Source organism: Schistocerca piceifrons, chromosome 2 (assembly GCF_021461385.2).
Source record: "Schistocerca piceifrons isolate TAMUIC-IGC-003096 chromosome 2, iqSchPice1.1, whole genome shotgun sequence".
Classification (NCBI taxonomy): Eukaryota; Metazoa; Arthropoda; class Insecta; order Orthoptera; family Acrididae; genus Schistocerca; species Schistocerca piceifrons.
In genome coordinates, this window is record NC_060139.1 from 125,490,995 (window position 1) to 125,512,360 (window position 21,366).

The 21,366-nt window shown below is 44.2% G+C and overlaps 1 protein-coding gene across 3 annotated transcripts in view; it reads left to right on the forward strand.

The window, feature by feature from the left end:
• LOC124777475 (anoctamin-10) overlaps positions 1 to 21,366 on the forward strand; it is a 306,085-nt gene that overhangs the window by 250,889 nt on the left and 33,830 nt on the right. For all 3 annotated transcript variants that reach the window (XM_047252902.1, XM_047252903.1, XM_047252904.1), the window contains one exon: positions 10,089 to 10,280. In XM_047252902.1, coding sequence (XP_047108858.1) covers positions 10,089 to 10,280 — 192 coding nt within the window. The remainder of the gene's footprint in view (positions 1 to 10,088; positions 10,281 to 21,366) is intronic.

A 21,366-nucleotide genomic window follows, 5' to 3' on the forward strand; every position in this document is an offset into this window, starting at 1 on the left:
CTCCCTCTCTCTCTCTTTCTCTCCCTCGCTCTCTCTTTCTCCCTCGCTCTCTCTCTCTTTCTCCCTCGCTCTCTCTCTCTTTCTCCCTCGCTCTCTCTTTCTCCCTCCCTCCCTCTCTCTCTCTTTCTCTCTTTCTCCCTCCCTCCCTCTCTCTCTCTTTCTCCCTCTCTCTCTCTCTCCCCCTCCCCCACCCTCCCCCTCCTCCCCTCCCCCTCCTCCCCTCTCTCTCCCTCCCCTCCCCCCCTCTGCCCTCCCCCCCTCTCAACCCCCGATGGGACGTGGAGAACTGTTGTAGTGTTTCTACTATCGTCCCTGATTTGTTTAGATGTAGATTGCATAAACAACTTCAGACGAACAAGTTTGTTTGTGTGGCCATCCTCCGCAGCAAACATATAAATATTTGTTTTGTGAATAAGAAACTGCCTTTTCCTGCTGCTAGTTACTTTATTTGCCTTCTCCTGTTTTAAGGCATCATCAGTGGTATCTATGACGATACAGTTTTTTTAGTTATTGATTATCAAACAGTTCACTTCGCGATTTGTTGTAAAAAAAAAAAAATAATTAAACACGATTTGCTGATCTGCGTTTCCTCACATCTGGTCTGGAGGTCGCACTACCACTTTTATCACTGCCATATAATAACATCTTTGTGTTCTCGCCTTCCACACATTGTTCACCATTTTTCTCACTATTTCTTGTGGTGGACTATTGTTATTTTGTCACTCGATACAACTATTTCGTCGTACACTGCTTCTCACAGCGTAAATATTGCGACTCCATTACTTGTTTCATCTTCATTGGTATGTATGCCTCTTTCTTGCCTATCTAAGCCCGCATCTCGTGGTCGTGCGGTAGCGTTCTCGCTTCCCACGCCCGGGTTCCCGGGTTCGATTCCCGGCGGGGTCAGGGATTTTCTCTGCCTCGTGATGGCTGGGTGTTGTGTGATGTCCTTAGGTTAGTGAGCTTTAAGTAGTTCTAAGTTCTAGGGGACTGATGACCGTAGATGTTAAGTCCCATAGTGCTCAGCGCCATTTGAACCATTTTTTGCCTATCTAACGAAGTATACGTTCGATACTAACTTCTGTTTATGGGGGGGTGTACTAGCTGTTATCGAGTGGCTGAAAACTTTGGTGACACCTGTTTTGACTTAACGTTTTAATATTCTGTGGAGGGGCCCATGGATGAGTGAGTGTAAAGATGTTGGGTTCTATTATTATTACATTGCACAGTATTCTTATATTAGTACTCTTTGCGAACGTTATTCTATTATTTTATCTATTAGTTTAAATAATGAATTGCTTGACATGAATGACCAAGTACACATGCCAAGCAAATCATTATTTACACTAATAGATAAAATAATAGAATAACGTTCGCAAAAATTGATATAATAATATTGTCCAGTGTAATAATAATAGAACCCAACATTTTTTCACTCATCCATGAACCCCTTCACAGAATATTAAAACGATAAGTCCGATAAGTAAAAGCAGCTGTCACCAAAGTTTTCAGCCACTCGTTACACCAATGAAGATGAAACAAGTAATGGATTCGCAATATTTACGCTGTGAAAAGCAGTGTACGACGAAATAGTTGTATGGAGTGAGAAAAGAAAAATAGTCCACCACAAAAAAGTGAGAAACATGGTGAACAGTGTGTGGAAGGTGAGAACACGCAGATGTTATTATATGGCAGTGATAAAAGTGGTAGTGCGACCTCCAGACCAGATGTGAGGAAACACAGATCAGCAAATAGTAAGTAATTACTTTTTTTTACAACAAATCGCGAAGTGAACTGTTTGATAATCAATAACTAACAAAACTGTATCGTTATAGGTACCACTGATGATGCCTTCGAACAGGAGAAGGCGAAACGCGTATGGGATAAATAAAGCAACTAGCAGCAGGAAAAGGCAGTTTTATTTACAAAACAAAAACTTCAGACGAAACTTTAAATGATCCGCAATTATGACGCGGCCGATTTGTTCCACCGTCGTTTTTTACGTAAGCTACTGCCACCGCCGTTTAATGATGTAAATGATAGTAGAACGTTAATAATTTACCTTCCTTTTCTTTCCTCTCCCTGTCTTCTTCGCTTTTCTGCACAGATTCCTGCGACCCGTCATTTCTTGCTATTCGCTTGGCTTCCTGAGAGTAGCAACGGCATGTGAACGCTTTAATGAACATCAGAAATTTGTCGAAAAAGCTTACAGACAATTCTGTAAAAGGGCTGACAGCATCAAGCGGTAGAGCAGTCTGGACATTTAAATTCGACAAGTCATTTCCGTATCACACTGTACGTAGCACCATTACAAACAGTTCAGCTAACATTTCGATTACGTCAATCGAATCAGAAACTCGCTTCATTTTGTTTTTGTTTTTTAAGAATTCTGTTACTGCTTATTGTAAGAGTAGTAGAGTAAGTTTTCGCCTTGTATGAGGGTAGTTCTAACAGTAATTGTCTGTGGTGTGAATCGAATGGTAACAGAGTACGACGGCGTACTGAAAAGTAATACCTCCGAATGTCTTATGTGAAAACTTTTAAAGCTTTTAAAGGAACACAAACATTATTAACGTTCTACCTCTTTATTGTGTGTACATATTTATTTCTCAAGATAGTAAACGTGGCTACGAACACATTTGTCCCAACGAGAGACCAGTTTGTTGATACCGTGACTGTAGAATGTTTGACTTTGTTGACGGGGCCACAACCTCACCTCTGCTTACGCCGCTTCACCACTATCAAAGTGAAGTCCTCGAAGGTGTTCTTCAGGTTCCGGAAACTGATGGAAATCGGACTGTACGGAGGATAATCGACGGCAGTGAACCGAAGGCGTCGGATCGTTGCAGATACCGCAGCCCTTGTGTGTGGTCTGCCATTGTCATGCTGAAGGACAGGGTACTCCATACGGGGACGAACTCTTCGAATTCGAAACTCGATTCTTGCACGTGTTTCTCACGCACAGACATAGTTCCATTACACACTGCCCTTCTACACGCTACAATTCAGAGCCCTGTAGCGGCAGAGATCTGCAGATATGAAGACAAGAAGAATGAAGATGCACAATATGTATAACACTTGCTTTATTCAAAAAGCTTTAAGAATTAAGAGGGAATTAGATTAGGAAATGAGACACTTAAAGTAGTTGATGAGTTTTGCTATTTCGGGAGCAAAATAACTGATGATGGTCGAAGTAGAGAGGATATAAAGTGTAGACTGCCTATGGCAAGAAAAGCATTTCTGAAGAAGAGAAATTCGTTAACATCGAGTATAGATTTAAATGTCAGAAAGTCAGTTCTGAAAGTATTTGTATGGAGAGTAGTCATGTATGGAAATGTAACATGGACGATAAATAGTTTAGACAAGACGAGAATAAGGCGCTACAGTCTGGAACCACGCGACCGCTACGGTCGCAGGTTCGAATCCTGCCTCGGGCATGGATGTGTGTGATGTCCTTAGGTTAGTTAGGTTTAAGTAGAGCTAAGTCTAGGGGACTGATGACCTCAGATGTTAAGTCTCATAGTGCTCAGAGCCATTTGATCCATTTGAAGAAGAGAATAGAAGCTTTCGAAATGTGGTGCTACAGAAAAATTCCGAAGATTAGATGGGTAGACCACATAACTAATGAGGAAGTATTGAACAGAATAGGGGAGAAGAGAAACTTGTGGCACAACGTAAATAGAAGAAGGGATCGGTTGGTAGGACATGTTCTGAGGCATCAAGGATCACCAATTTAGTATTGGAGGGCAGCGTGGAGAGAAAAATCGTAGGGGGAGACAAAGAGATGAATACACTAAGCAGATTCAGAAAGATGTAGCTTGCAGTAGGTACTGGGAGATGAAATAATGATACGTATGTGTTATGATAATATGTAACATGTATTCTCGTAATCGGAAAATTATAGAACCATTTCTGCACGTAAACGATAGTCGACACGTCGCAAATCTCTTCATGTTTATCTTCATCTGTAATATCTAGCAAACGTCATGCTGAAAACTGGTGAATTCTAGGGCCATAAGTATTTCAGTGTAGTATGAAGTGACACGCTTAAATGGATGCAAGGGCAGTAGTACCCAAGAAAGACCTTGACGTTACTTCTGGAGTAACGATATATGCTTCTTCTTTCACTGTTCTTTATGTAAAACTCAGTGCGTCTATTACAGATTCTTCCAGTTATTGTAACAAGTAATTGAGTGCAAAGGTTGTTTTGACATTACTTCCCGTAATTATTTTTGTACAAGATGTTCAAACCTACCTTTCAGACACTTCTTCTCGTAAGGTTTCAGGCAAACCGAAAAGGGTTAAGAGATCGGAGAACTTAGGTTGTCTGGTATATGCTGGAAATTGAACGATTTCAACAGTAGAGTTTCGAATGGTAACATGGAAAAACTTAGTACCTTTTGAAAAATCAACTGCCATTTTTGTCTAAAGTTATTTTTGCATTTTGTGCTATTTTATTGATCACAAAATCTCTTCCTAGCGCTGACCGTTTCAGCAACGTTGAAGGAAAGAAAAAGCAATTTTTTATGATAACTTACGTGCTTTTTAACGTCGCAATGATGGAATAACTTCGTGTCACGCTTGTAACTTTAAAAAACCTTTATTTGCCATTTCTAAACATAACAGATTATTAGAAAATCATCGTTTTGCTGTGTGGTGACAGGTGTTAAGAACGGTTTGCACCTTGCTCTTAGCTTTGCCATGCTTGTGTTTGTGCAGTTTGAATACTCTGAACAATCTGTGCATCTGTGAGCGTACAGCAGTACACCATGCGTCATTAGTTCTGTCATCGTGCATTGCAGGTCACTGCTGATACACAATGTCCTTAATGTGTCCCACAAGAGATATAATCAAGGGACTCAAACGTGATGAAAATGGTGGCAAAGTTACTGGCCCGTCTCTACCAATTCATTAACAAGGAAAAATTTTGAGTTACGCCCGGCTAGCAAGTAATCATACGCCGGACAACCGTCTTGCTGGTGGATCATCATCTGTCAACTCGGTCAGCTCATGTTGGAGAAATTCTAATACCGCTTGGTTTATCAAAATTTATAACGTCTGATAATTTCATCATAGACGAGTCCACACCTGGTATTCATGGTTTTACTTACGTAATCAATGTCGGTTATCTTCTGACCAATAGTGATCACTGTGCATATTTGCCGTGACATTAGATTTGAAAGTTGCTTCGTCAGTCCACAATATGGCAGTCATGAGGTCAATTTGTTCCTTAAGAAACCATGAATAAAATGTGATTATAGTCTGAAAGTAACCCTTGTTTAATATCTGATACAGAATAATATGAGACGAGTGAAAACTCTCCTCTAGAATTTTCCAGACAGTACTTCCCATGCGAATCGCATATATACTTTTTGGTCGAAATTTAATAAAGCAAGAACGTCTGCACTTGTCTGTTAGTTTTATATTCCATGAATCATTTGTTTGATATTAATCGTAATGATGTGGTACGAGTCTCTTTATATTCATATTACATATTAGTTTGTACGAATGGGGTACGTTTTGGTCATTTACAGGTGTGTGTGTGTGTGTGTGTGTGTGTGTGTGTGTGTGTTGCTCTGCAATCGGTAAAGAGGTGACGGCGCAAAGTACCTGATAACTCGTCTTTGCACACATGTCTTGGTCTCTTGGATTAAATTCCAAACCTCTCCTTAGTGTCCCATGAAGTGAGAACAGGTGACAATGTTGACGTTAAGCTCGTCGGCTGCCGTGGTGCTCTTAGAGAGAAGTAGGCTAAATGCTGGCTGGCATCGGGTTTCACTTTCTATCTTTTGTTGTCGTCGTCGTCGTCGTCGTCGTCATCGTCACCATCATCATCATTCAACTCAAAGATAACACTGCACTATACACGAATCCATTACACTCAGCTGTACTCTGTAACTACACATACGACAGAACGTTTTAAGCCGGCCGGTGTGGCCGTGCGGTTCTAAGCGCTTCAGTTTGGAACCGCGTGACCGCTACGGTCGCAGGTTCGAATCCTGCCTCGGGCATGGATGTGTGTGATGTCCTTAGGTTAGTTAGGTTTAAGTAGTTCTAAGTTCTAGGGGACTGATGACCTCAGAAGTTAAGTCCCATAGTGCTCAGAGCCATTTGAACCATTTTGAAGAACGTTTTAATGATCCACAAGGACGCAAATTTCTTTTGGAATGAGAGGCTATGTCAACCTCCAGAGTTAAATTTTTGTGGGCTATGCATTTACTGCATACGGAAGACAATAGTCCTGTGATCCACCTGGAAAAAACTTGAGTTTAGCAAAATCATTCGAACGAATATGTATTACAAAGCCCCGGGAAAAGTGGTGGCACGAAAATGTCTGCAGAAGTTTTCTTATAGCGAATATCGGTGTTTTATATGTTGGGTGTAGTGACGAAGCGTTTTTAAGAGCTGCAGACATAATCCGTTAGGGCGATAGGAATTATTCTCGATCGAAATCCTAGCGGTATCGTGCAAGTTTTCGATCGCTGTCGCGTATGGAGTAAATTTCGTTCATAGTTGCCACGACACAGTATCGATGCCACAGAAGCTACCAAATTTAATTTCATAACTTTCTTAACAAGTTTCTCACTGGATGTTTCTAAGAGGTCCAACAGTAAGCAAATTCATCATCGACGACATTTTTCGTTGCGCAGATGAAACAATTACACACTTCTTACAGTATTTTATTTTTTTGTGCGAAGTAAGTCTCTTTTCATGATGAAATGTGTATCACATGCGTCTAGAAAATTAAAGAATCTTCATACATTTTTTCGCTCCAAATGTGTTAGTGTTTCTGGCTGTTTAAACAGCTGGAGTAAAAAAAATACACTGACGGAAAAAAATCGCAACGCCAAAAAATAATTAACGTAGAGTAATGAAATTTCGGAAATACATTTATTCAGGTGACATCATTTAGTGATTAACGTTGCAAGATAAGTTAATGTAAGCGCGAGACAAGCCACTGCAGATGTGAAATGCTGGTACATTAATAACCGATGTAACAACCAGAATGTTGAATGGAAGCATGCAAACGGGCGTGCGTTCTGATATATATGTGCCAGATGTCAGTCCGTGGGATGGAGTTTAACGCCTGCTGCACTTGGTCGGTCAATTTTGGGGACGGTTAAGGCTGTTTGTGGATGTCCCGGACGTGCTCAACGGGAGACAGATATGGTGATCGAGCAGCCCAAGGCAACATGTCGACACTCTGTGAAGCATGTTGGGTTACAAAGCGGTACATGGGAGAGCGTTATCCTGTTGGAAAACACCACCTGGAATTCTGCTCATGAATGGCAGAAAAACAGGGTGAATCGCCAGATTATCGTACAAATTTGCAGTCAGGTCGCGTGGGATATCCACGAGTGTACTCCTGCTATCATATGAAATCACACCCCCAGACCCTAACTCCAGGTGTAAGTCCATCGTGTTTAACGCTCAGAGATGTTGGTTGCAGGCCCTCAACTGGCCATCTTCCTTCTAACAAACACGCGGCCGTTAGTGGCACCGAGGCAGAACCAGCTTTTATCAGGAAACACAGCAGACTTCCACCCAGCCCTGAAGTGGGCTCTCGCTTGACTCTACTGAAGTCGTAAATGGCGGTGGTTTGGGGTCAAATGGTTCTGAGCACTATGGGACTCAACTTCTGAGGTCTTCAGTCCCCTACAACATAGAACTACTTCAACCTAACTAACCTAAGGACATCACACACATCCATGCCCGAGGCAGGATTCGAACCTGCGACCGTAGCGGTCTCGCGGATCCAGGCTGCAGCGCCTAGAACCGCACGGCCACTTCGGCGGGCCGGTTTGGGGTCACTGGAAAGTAGGCTATAGGGAGTCGGGCTCGGATCTGTGCTTGCTGTAACAGATTTGTACCAGGTAGTTGTCATTGTGATGTCAATAGCTGCTCAGATTGCTGATTCAGATGCAGTACGATGCCTCAGAGCCATACGTCGAAAACGATGGTCTTCCCTTTCGTTAGTGCCACGTGGCCGTCCGGAGCCTGGTCGTCTTGCGACCATATGTGCTCGTGACCACCACTCCAGCAATCATGTACAGTGGCTACATTGTTGCCGAGTCTTTCTGTACTATTACAGTCCTATTATATGACCCCGTTCAAACTGAGGTATTGATAATAGCGTCCTTGTCGCCTTAAAGACATCCTTGACGAACATCAGTTCGCCACGTCCAATCTCAGAAGTGACTAACGCACACGACCTTTACAGCGGTTACTTGTTTTTCATCCTCATAGTGGCACTTCTGACGCCACTATTATTCGACTGACCCTAAATTTGAATAACCATCTTTCAGATGTGCAAACACGCCTACCAACTTTCGTATATGTCGTACAACTCCTCCTTGGTGTTTCGATATTTTTTTTCCGTCAGTGTATTTTCCTCAATTTCTTGTAACGTTAGCATACATTTTTTTGTAACAGTAGCTAATAAGTTTCTTTTGGAAAGTACTATATTATGTTTCAGACTAAAACTAAAGATCTAGGACATTTTTGAGTAATTGTTACTAACATTTGAAATTACCGCTAACGGACAATGCTATAAGACCGTATGATGGCCTGGATCTTCCTATTTTCGTCTTGTACAGCACCACTATAGCAGTTATTCGCCAAATTCAGATCCAATTGAATTCCCAGCTATTCATCGATTAGTTGCATCGCTGGAAAAGCCCGAAAAGACAGTTATGGGATTACGCTGTTCAGATTTATCGCTTATTATTATTATTATTATTATCATCGTATGCATCAATTACAGTAATACACATTTAGAAACACAAAGATATATATATATATATATATATAAATGAACATGTGAAATTATATATAGTACACAAGTTTTAAAACGGCTCCGACTACACTCGGATGTTGATGGACTCGATCCAGAGGAGTGCCTCGTGGGATGTTTGATGGAGCTTCTCAATGCCACCAGAGGAGCGTCTGGTTGGACAGTCACTCACAATGTGGCTCATTGTTTGGGTGTCACCACAGTCACACACGCTGTCACTTGAAAAGCCCCACTTGTACATGTTGTATTGGCACCTACCCTCTTCGGTCGGATGTCTGTTTAACTGCACCCACTCTTCCCTTGGTTGGTGGAAGCCTGGAACTGTTGGATTGTCTACAAGTTCGTGGTTTCGGGTTCTTGTAGCTTGCTACTGACGTTTCCACCCTGCGTCCTGGTCGAATCCTGTGGATAGCATTTGGACTCCCATTTCATATGCTGGTATTCTACATTTGAGGCGTTTCCTGGGCAGTGATAGCAAATCGTCATGAAGAGGGATCGAGTTGTTTTCAGAAACTTGCTGACAGAGGTTGGAAAGAGCAGCCTTTCGACGGAGGTCTGGTGGACAGATGTTTGAAAGCACTGGTAGCCAGCAAGTAGGTGTAGGCCGGACTGTACCACTAATTACTCTCATAACTGAGTTCAGTTTGACGTCTACTTTCGCTACGTGGGTGCTTCGGAGCCAAACTGGTGCACAGTATTCTGCTGCAGAGTATACCAGTGCATGGGATGCTCCTCGGAGAACTGATGTGGTTGCTCCCCATGTACTGCTTGCCAGCTTTCTCACAAGGTTCACTCGTGTTTATATCTTCTTGGCCAAGTTGGAAAGGTGTTTTTTGTATGTTAAAGTTCCGTCCAGAGTGACTCCCAGGTATTTTAGACTTTCGTTGTATCTGACTGTGCCAAGAGGGCCGAACTGTGGACTGATCTTTGCTGATGAAAGACGATTAGAGAGGAGGAACAGGCTCACCTCGGTTTTAGAAACATTTGGTCTCAGTCACCATGTCTCAAAATACTCATAAAGTTTAGTAAGGCTGTTAGTTAGGTGTTCTTCACATTCTGAAAGGTTTTCACTCTGATATGAAATTGCAGATCATCTGCATATTGAAATTTTCGGCAGGTCAAATTCGGCAGGTCAGCTGTGTAGAGGTTGAATAACACTGGAGCAAGAACAGAGCCCTGAGGTAATCAGTTATTGAGTACATGCCATCTCCTTTTCTCTTCTCCTTGATGTACTTTAAACCGCTGACACACGTATTGAGGATATATACGTGAAACACTATTGTCCTGTCTGCAGGGCACGTACGACGACTACCTGGAGATGTTCGTGCAGTTCGGCTACGTGTTCCTGTTCTCGTCGGCGTACCCCATCGCCGCCTTCTGGGCCGTCTTCAACAACGTCATCGAGATCCGCGCCGACGCCTTCAAGCTGTGTCGCGTCTACCAGAGGCCGATGGCCCGCAGAGTCAAGGACATCGGCGCCTGGCAGGTACAGTAAACACTCCCGTAGTGCGCGTCATTCACACGTATGGTTCCAGAATGCGGAAAGAGTGGAACAGATTTTCAAACAAGTTGTGGGTAGTTGGAGAAGGAGTTCAGATACATACCGGAGAAAATATAGTGAGAGAAAACTCGGGAAGAAAGGCTGGGGCGTTAGAAGATCAGACAAAAGGAAACCTTAGCATAGCTTCTAGTAGACAGTGATGTGATTAGAGACGGAGCTCAGCTGGGAGAAGGATAGAGAAAGCGATCGGATGAAGCATTTAAGGAGAATTCATTACATTCGTCTGAAGTAACTTAAGCATTGAAACATGGAGCAGAGTAATCGGGTAGACCATGGCAGCCGCGCTTTTTCGGAGTATTACCCCCGGTTTATTACCACACCTTTATAGGTGTCTCGCTCTGCTATTGGATTTTAAGGCTCTGCGACCGGTTACCATCCGTCTTCGAGAATCAAACACCACGCTTCATGCATTACCCAACTTGCTGCAACATGCTGTAGTCAGCCACTGACACAATCAAACGTCCGTGTAGTGCCGCGTTCATCACAATATGAGTTTCAATTACGTATTATTATTTTACACTACTGGCCATTTAAAATTGCTACACCAAGAAGAAATGCAGATGGTAAACGGGTATTCATTGGACAATTATATTATACTAGAACTGACATGTGATGGCAGTTTCACGCAATTTGGGAGCATAGATCCTGAGAAATCAGTACCCAGAACAACCACCTCTGGCCGTAATAACGGCCTTGATACGCCTGGGCATTGAGTCAAACAGTGCTTGGATGGCGTGTACAGGTACAGCTGCCCATGAAGCTTCAACACGATACCACAGTTCATCAAGAGTAGTGACTGGCGTATTGTGACGAGCCAGTTGCTCAGCCACCATTGACCACACGTTTTCAATTGGTGAGAGATCTGGAGAATGTGCTGGCCAGGGCAGCAGTCGAACATTTTCTGTATCCAGACAGACCCGTACAGAGGCAGAGCCACGGGTCGTAACACATCTGAAATGAAACGTCCACTGTTCAAAGTGCCGTCAATGCGAACAAGAGGTGACAGAGACGTGTAACAAATCGCACCCCATACCATCACGCCGGGTGATACACCAGTATGGCGATGACGAATAGACGCTTCCAATGTGCGTTCACCGCGATGTCGCCAAACACGGATGCGACCATCATGATGCTGTAAACAGAATCTGGATTCATCCGGAAAAATGACGTTTTGCCATTCGTGCACCCAGGTTCGTCGTTGAGCACACCATCGCAGGCGCTCCTGTCTGTGATGCAGTGTCAAGGGTAATCGCAGCCATGGTCTCCGAGCTGATAGTCCAGGCTGTTGCGAAGGTCGTCGAACTGTTCGTGCAGATGGTTGTCGCCTTGCGAACGTTCCCATCTGTTGACTCAGGGATCGAGACGTGGTTGCACGATCCGTTACAGCCATGCGGATAAGATGTCCGTCATCTTGACTGCCAGTGATACGAGGTCGTTGGGATCCAGCACGGCGTACCGTATTACCCTCCTGAACCCACCGATTCCATATTCTGCTAACAGCCATTGGATCTAGACCAACGCGAGCAGCAATGTCGCGATACGATAAACCGCAATCGCGATAGGCTACAATCCGACCTTTACCAAAGTCGGAAACGTGATGGTACGCATTTGTCATCCTTACACGAGGCATCACAACGACGTTTCACCAGGCAACGCCGGTCAACTGCTGTTTGTGTATGAGAAATCGGTTGGAAACTTTCCTCATGCCAGCGCGTTGTAGGTGTCGCCACCAGCGTCAACCTTGTGTGAATGCTCTGAAACGCTAATAATTTGCATCTCACAGCATCTTCTTCCTGTCGGTTAAATTTCGCGTCTGTAGCACGTCATCTCCGTGGTGTAACAATTTTAATGGTCAGTAGTGTACTTCAGACGTAAATGCACTGAAGTAGTTATTATAACTGTAATTATTATTATTATAAAACGAAACTCAGCATATGAGATGACTTTGCTGGATTTCGCATTTTATCACAAGTCGGACACTTCCCAATTGTTAAGGACCCTATGATATATCAACGAATAATTCGTGTCGATTCCAATAAAGTGACGTTTTTGGTGGTTGCCAGATGGATATTTTATCAGTGCCAGCGGTTTTAAAGTACCCACTAATACCCTTTGGCACTGCTCCCAGTGTACCGACAATCGATGGGACCTGCTTTTTTCGTCGATTCTACTATCACCTAGAACGGTAGCGTCAATGTTTCAAACTTCATTTTTCCCCGCCATTGCGATTTCTTGTGTACTGTGTTTAAACATTAGGTCTGTCTGAAATCAGAAATCCCCCAGTACTTTGGCATGTTCTTTTCCGACAGCTTGTGGTCCGAACAGTTTTGTCACCGGAAACGCTAATTCTGGCATAAGTTCCAGAGGATCGTTTGTGCCACAGCATCGAGCCTGTGGTTGTAAATAGTCAGAGGGATCCTTTTGCAACAGCTCAAATGTGGTCGACTGTCTCCTCAGTTTCTTTGCAGAGAATGCATCTCGGATCTTCTGCTGATTTCTCGATTCTGGCTTAGAAGACGTTGGTTCTCATGGCTTATCCCTTCGCAGCAAGGACGAGTCCTTCTGTTTCCTTTTTAGGGTTCCATTGGTCAACCAAGACCAGGCCTTTCTTTTTGTTTTCCTATTTGGACTTTGCTGTCCTCCAAAAACTGCACATGCACAGCTTTACTACGCGAGCTGCCACGAAATTTGATTCTTGATTTGATGTATCATGGGAAGCTCTCCGTTGTTGACTTCAATCAGAGCCGATTCTTAGCAGTCTTTAGCATAGTGTGCCAATGTGTGTTCCTTTTCTTCCTCTGCCTAAACTGTAAGAGTCTTCTATCGGTTGGTTTTCTGGGCGAACTACAGCCTTGTCGACGTTACTGCGGAGGTGAAGTGGATGGTGAATTGTTGTGAGTTTTCTTGTTTTGCTGTCCCGATCCAGCTCTATTTATGTCCAGTTTACGCTGCCTGGATTTCACATGACGTCCCACGCATCCCCCGATCGGACTACGACTGTGGTTGCCCGGGATACTGCCCGCATTGAGGCTGATCGCTCACCTGTGGTAGAGTGGGAGGTCGTCTCAAGGTGTGGCAGGGGCCGAAAGACATTCCGGCGGAAGGCCTCTCCAGTTTGTCTGACGAACTGGTTTCAGGCTCTGTCTCAGGCTGATACTGATCTTCGGCCTGACATGGCTGCTTGTCCTGTTCCAGAGGGTGCCCCTCAGTCTGCAAGATCCGGGCGGTCGCAGAGGGGGGGGCTTACTGGTAGTTGGGAGCTCCAACGTCAGCCGCGTAATGGGGCCCCTTAGGCATATGGCAGCAAGAGAGGGGAAGAAAACCAATGTGCACTCCGTGTGCATACCGGGGGGAGTCATTCCAGATGTGGAAAGGGTCCTTCCGGATGTCATGAAGGGTACAGGGTGCACCCATCTGCAGGTGGTCGCTCATGTTGGCACCAATGATGTGTGTCGCTATGGATCCGAGGAAATCCTCTCTGGCTTCCGGCGGCTGTCTGATTTGGTGGATACTGCCAGTCTCGCTAGCGGGATGAAAGCAGAGCTCACCATCTGCAGCATCGTCGACAGGACTGACTGCGGACCTTTGGTACAGAGCCGAGTGGAGGGTCTGAATCAGAGGCTGAGACGGTTCTGCGACCGTGTGGGCTGCAGATTCCTCGACTTGCGCCATAGGGTGGTGGGGTTTCGGGTTCCGCTGGATAGGTCAGGAGTCCTCTACACGCAACAAGCGGCTACACGGGTAGCAGGGGTTGTGTGGCGTGGGCTGGGCGGTTTTTTAGGTTAGATGGCCTTGGGCAAGTACAGAAAGGGCAACAGCCTCAACGGGTGCAGGGCAAAGTCAGGACATGCGGGGACCAAGCAGCAATCGGTATTGTAATTGTAAACTGTCGAAGCTGCGTTGGTAAAGTACCGGAACTTCAAGCGCTGATACAAAGCACCGAAGCCGAAATCGTTATAGGTACAGAAAGCTGGTTGAAGCCAGAGATAAATTCTGCGGAAATTTTTACAAAGGTACAGACGGTGTTTAGAAAGGATAGATTGCATGCAACCGGTGGTGGAGTGTTCGTCGCTGTTAGTAGTAGTTTATCCTGTAGTGAAATAGAAGTGGATAGTTCCTGTGAATTATTATGGGTGGAGGTTACACTCAACAACCGAGCTAGGTTAATAATTGGCTCCTTTTACCGACCTCCCTACTCAGCAGCATTAGTGGCAGAACAACTGAGAGAAAATTTGGAATACGTTTCACATAAATTTTCTCAGCATGTTATAGTCTTAGGTGGAGATTTCAATTTACCAGATACAGACTGGGACACTCAGATGTTTAGGACGGGTGGTAGGGACAGAGCATCGAGTGACATTATACTGAGTGCACTATCCGAAAATTACCTCGAGCAATTAAACAGAGAACCGACTCGTGGAGCTAACCTCTTGGACCTACTGATAACAAACAGACCCGAACTTTTCGACTCTGTATGTACAGAACAGGGAATCAGTGATCATAAGGCCGTTGCAGCATCCCTGAATATGGAAGTTAGTAGGAATATAAAAAAAGGGAGAAAGGTTTATCTGTTTAGCAAGAGTAATAGAAGGCAGATTTCAGACAACCTAACAGATCAAAACGAAAATTTCTGTTCCGACACTGACAATGTTGAGTGTTTATGGAAAAAGTTCAAGGCAATCGTAAAATGCGTTTTAGACAGGTACGTGCCGAGTAAAACCGTGAGGGACGGGAAAAACCCACCGTGGTCCAACAACAAAGTTAGGAAACTACTGCGAAATCAAAGAGAGCTTCACTCTAAGTTTAAACGCAGCCAAAACCTCTCAGACAAACAGAAGCTAAATGATGTCAAAATTAGCGTAAGGAGGGCTATGCGTGAAGCGTTCAGTGAATTCGAAAGTAAAATTCTATGTACCGACTTGACAGAAAATCCTAGGAAGTTCTGGTCTTACGTTAAATCAGTAAGTGGCTCGAAACAGCATATCCAGACACTCCGGGATGATGATGGCATTGAAACAGAGGATGACACGCGTAAAGCTGAAATACTAAACACCTTTTTCCATAGCTGTTTCACAGAGGAAGACCGCACTGCAGTTCCTTCTCTAAATCCTCGCACAAACGAAAAAATGGCTGACATCGAAATAAGTGTCCAAGGAATAGAAAAGCAACTGGAATCACTCAACAGAGGAAAGTCCACTGGACCTGACGGGATACCAATTCGATTCTACACAGAGTACGCGACAGTACTTACCCCCTTCTAACAGCCGCGTACCGCAAGTCTCTAGAGGAACGGAAGGTTCGAAATTATTGGAAAAAGGCACAGGTAGTCCCAGTCTTCAAGAAGGGTCGTCGAGCAGATGCACAAAAGTATAGGCCTATATCTCTGACGTCGATCTGTTGTAGAATTTTAGAACATGTTTTTTGCTCGCGTATCATGTCATTTCTGGAAACCCAGAATCTACTATGTAGGAATCAACATGGATTCCGGAAACAGCGATCGTGTGAGACCCAACTCGCTTTATTTGTTCATGAAACCCAGAAAATATTAGATACAGGCTCCCAGGTAGATGCTATTTTCCTTGACTTCCGGAAGGCGTTCGATACAGTTCCGCACTGTCGCCTGATAAACAAAGTAAGAGCCTACGGAATATCAGACCAGCTGTGTGGCTGGATTGAAGAGTTTTTAGCAAACAGAACACAGCATGTTGTTATCAATGGAGAGACGTCTACAGACGTTAAAGTAACCTCTGGCGTGCCACAGGGGATTGTTACGGGACCATTGCTTTTCACAATATATATAAATGACCTAGTAGATAGTGTCGGAAGTCCCATGCGGCTTTTCGCGGATGATGCTGTAGTATACAGAGAAGTTGCAGCATTAGAAAATTGTAGCGAAATGCAGGAAGATCTGCAGCCGATAGGCACTTGGTGCAGGGAGTGGCAACTGACCCTTAACATAGACAAATGTAATGTATTGCGAATACATAGAAAGAAGGATCCTTTATTGTATGATTATATGATAGCGGAACAAACACTGGTAGCAGTTACTTCTGTAAAATATCTGGGAGTATGCGTGCGGAACGATTTGAAGTGGAACGATCATATAAAATTAATTGTTGGTAAGGCGGGTTCCAGGTTGAGATTCATTGGGAGAGTCCTTAGAAAATGTAGTCAATCAACAAAGGAGGTGGCTTACAAAACACTCGTTCGACCTATACTTGAGTATCGCTCATCAGTGTGGGATTTGTACCAGATCGGGTTGACCGAGGAGATAGAGAAGATCCAAAGAAGAGCGGCGCGTTTCGTCACAGGGTTATTTGGTAACCGTGATAGCGTTACGGAGATGTTTAACAAGCTCAAGTGGCAGACTCTGCAAGAGAGGCGCTCGCCAGGTTTCGAGAGGGTGCGTTTCTGGATGAGGTATCGAATATATTGCTTCCCCCTACTTATACCTCCCGAGGAGATCACGAATGTAAAATTAGAGAAATTAGAGCGCGCACGGAGGCTTTCAGACAGTCGTTCTTCCCGCGAATCATACGCGACTGGAACAGGAAAGGGAGGTAATGACAGTGGCACGTAAAGTGCCCTCCGCCACACACCGTTGGGTGGCTTGCGGAGTATAAATGTAGATGTAGATGTAGATGTATTCCTGCCATTCAATGTGATTTTCCAAATTATGATTGTTACAAGGGGAGATGAAAAAGTTTTCATTTCATGGCGTTGCTTCAACATATATGCAACGCAGCGCGACTGAGAAGCGGGCACATAAGCATCGATATGTAGCCAAGGGTGTAATGTGGCGTTCGTGTCTTTCCTACGTGCATGTGTTAAATGACAAAACATTAAATCTGGTGACGTTATTACCAAACGCGTTCAAACAGGCTCCATATGCTGTAGTTCTTTTCTTGGCTGCCGAAGGTCAAACACTGGTAGACGTCCATCGACGGACTGCCGTCCTAAAGGGGCCCGGGTTCGATTCCCGGCTGGGTCGGGGATTTTCTCCGTTCGGGGATTGGGTGTTGTCTTCATCATTTCATCCCCATCCGGCGCGCAGGTCGCCTAATGTGGCGTCGAATGTAATAAGACCTGCACCAAGGCGGCCGGACCTGCCCCGTAAGGGGCCTCCCGGCCAATGACGCCAAACGCTCATTTCCATTTCCATCGGAAAACGAAGAGTGTGTTTGGAGCAGCATGTCTGCGAAAATCAACGCTGTCAAACGGTACGCCAAGGTCGGTGTTGGTCGCGATTCGGCACAAGATGCCACTCGATCTGGGAGACCAGCCTCATTGATTACGGACAGTAACAAGTAGGCGGTTGATGCGATTAGGGAGGACCGGCGCATAACAATTCATGCGCTAGCAAAGGATCTCAACATCACCTTCGGTAGTATGCAACACATAATCCGACAAGAGTTTAGCTGCCATAAGGTCTTCAGCCAGTGGATACCCCGAGCACTGAATGCCGAAGAAAAAGCAAACCGGACAGCTGTTTGCCTGAAGCATCTGATGCGTTTCAGTGCTAAAGGCAATACATTCCTTGAGCACATTGTTGCAGGCGACGAAAGCTGCTGCCACCACTGGGAACCGGACTCGAAAACGTCGAGGATGCAGTGGTGTCATCCATCGTCCGCTCTTCCCAAGAAGTTAAGGAGCCAGCCATCTGCTGGAAAGGTGATGCACGCCCTGTTCTTTGATTACCGGAGCCCATTGCTTATTGATTTGAAGGAACCTGTTTCTCCTGGGGAACGGGACTGTGCAACGCTGGAGGAATTACGGCCAGCAATTAAGGCGAACCGTCCGGAAAAACAGCGCCAAGCTCCTCCCTGCTGCTTCATAACGAACGTCCCCAAATCGCAAATGTCGTAACGCAGAAGTTAGGTAAACTCAATGTGGAGACTTTAGAGCACTCGCACTGTAGTTCTGATCTCTGCCCTGTGCAATTGTCACTCATTCGGTCCCTCAGAAAAGGCCTTGTGTGGTCGACGATTTCTGTCGGACGGGGATGTGCAGCAGGCAGTTACGGACTTCCCCACGCAGCAGGACACCGTTTTTTTACCTAACAGTATTTTTAACGTGTTGCGTCGGTGGGATGAGTGCCGCACTGCTCACGGTGATCCTGCCTGATTGGCATACCGATCCTGGACTCTACGCCCTTCGAACGGGAACTCTTTAGTCGACCTTTATTATTGTTTTATTAATATTATTATTGTCGAAATTAATCATGATAGGACAAAAACTATGATCCTCCAGGCATCACTCTGAACTGATGTCTCATTAACTGCTTGCTCTTTGCTTATTCTGTTCAGAAAAAATATAAATATATATGACCGAATATGTTCTGCACATCTGTTGTTGTTTCCTTGTCAATAGGAAAACGGATGTTTGTCTGCCGCAGAAAAAATAAAATACAAATCTTTTTTAAACTGGGTGCTGGCCAGGAACACAGTAGTTCACCGTGTTCGGTCAGGTGCGGGGGCAACATCTGTAATAAAAATAAATAAATGAAAACGGAGAAATGTTCATCACCGTAATTCGTGAGGTATAATGCGACATCCACATGGAAGTGCTGAAGAAAAACGACGGAGAAACAGATTAAAAGAAAGAAGAACAAGAGGAGGAGGAGGCAGTGCAATTGACCGCGAAAAGCGGAGGTTCTAGGTTCGAATGCCGGCACGAGAAAGTTTTAATCTATCAGGAAGTTTCAAATCAGCGCACACTCCACCGCAAAGTGAAAATTTCAATTTAGATTAACATCCGTATTCGATATTAACGTATTTCAGTTGTCTTGTTACTGTCTGCATTTTATATCCCATCTGCTTTAGCCATCGTCGCTTAGTTTGCTGCCCAAATAACTACTCCTGTACTACTTTTACTGTCTCATTTCGTAATTTTACTTCCTCTGCACAGCCTCGCATAATTCGACAACACTGCATTACTCTTGCTTTACTTTCGTCAGTGTTCATCTTATTACCTCTTCCCAAGACTCTTGCTATCCCGATCAACTGATATATCTCCTACTTTGTCGTCTCCATCATTTCCTTTACTGCTTCCTTACCCCTGAATAATACGGGAGACAGTGCTTTAGCCTGTCTCACCCCCTATCATTTAGTGGCTCCCTTTCATGTCCAACTCCCAGAAGTGCAATCTGGGTTCTGTACCAACATTAGATAACCTCTCACTCCAAAAATTTCATCCTTGCTATTCATATAGCTCGAGGAAAAAAACTGTCTGCCTCTGCGACACACACGACTCCAACAACTCTGGCAGTTACATCTACATGGATACTCTGAAAATCACATTTAAGTGCCTGGCAGAGGGTTCGTCGAACCACCTTCACAATTCTCTATTATTCCAATCTCTCATAGCGCGCGGAAAGAACGAACACCTATATCTTTCTGTACGGCTCTGATTTCTCTCATTTTATCGTGGTGATCGTTCCTCCCTATGTAGGTCGGTGTCAACAAAATATTTTCGCATTCAGAGGAGAAAGTCGCTAATTGTAATTTCGTGAGAAGATTGCGTCGCAACGAAAAAAGCCTTTCTTTTAATGATGTCCAGCCCAAATCCTGTATCATTTCTGATACTCCCTCCCATATTTCGCGATAATACAAAACGTGTGGCGCTTCTTTGAAATTTTTCGATGTACTCTGTAAGTCCTATCTGGTAAGGATCCCACACCGCGCAGCAGTATTCTAAAAGAGGACGGACAAGCGTATTGCAGGCAGTCTCCTTAGAAGATCTGTTACGCTTTCCAAGTGTCCTGCCAATAAAACGCAGTTTTTGGTTAGCCTTCCCCACAACGTTTCCTGTGTGTTCCTTCCAATTGAAGTTGTTTGTAATTGTAGGTATTTAGTTGAATTTACGGCTTTTAGATTAGACTGATTTATCGTGAAACCGATGTTTAACGAATTCCTTGTAGCACTCATGTGGATGACGTCACACTTTTCGTTATTTAGGGTCCACTGCCACTTTTCGCACCATTCAGATATCTTTCCTAAATAATTTTGCAATTTGTTTTGATCTTCGGATGACTTTATTAGTCGATGAACGACAGCGTCATCTGCAAAAAAACCTAAGACGACTGCTCAGATTGTCTCCAAAATCGTTTATATAGATCAGGAACAGCAAAGGGCCTATAACACTACCTTGGGGAACTCCAGAAATCACTTCTGTTTTACTCGATTACTTTCCGTCAGTTACTACGAACTGTGACCTCTCCGACAGGAAATCACAGATCCAGTCACGTAACTGAGACGACATTCCATAAGCACGCAATTTCACTACAAGCCACTTCTGTGGTACAGTGTCAAAAGCCTTCTGGAAATCCATAAATATGAAATCGATCTGAACTCCCTTGTCAATAGCACTCAACACTTCACGTGAATAAAGAGCTAGTTGTGTTTCACAGGAACGATGTTTTCTAAACCCATGTTGATTTTGTGTGAATAGACAGTTTTCTTCGAGGTAATTCATAATGTTTGAACACAATATATATTCCAAAATCCTGCTGTATATCGACGTCAACGATATGGGCCTGCGATTTAGTGGCTTACTCCTACTACCTTTCTTGAATGTTGCTGTGACCTGTGCAACTTTCCAGTCTTTGGGTACAGAACTTACGTCGAGCGAACGGTTGTATATGATTGTTAAGTATGGAGCTAATGCATCAGCGTGCTCCGAAAGGGACCTAACTGGTATGCAGTCTGGACCAGAAGACTTGATTTTATTAAGTGATTTAAGTTGCTTCACTACTCCGAGGATATTTACTTCTACGTTTCTCATGTTGGCAGCTGTTCTAGATTCGAATTCTGGAATATTTACTTCGTCTTCTTTTGTGAAGGCATTTCGGAAGGCTGTGTTCAGTAACTCTGCTTTGGCAGTACTGTCTTCGATAGTATCTTCATTGCTATCGCGCAGAGAAGGCATTGATTGTTTCTTGCCGTTAACATACGAGTAGAATCTCTTTGGATTTTCTGCCAGGTTTCGAGACAAAGTTTCGTCGTATAAACTG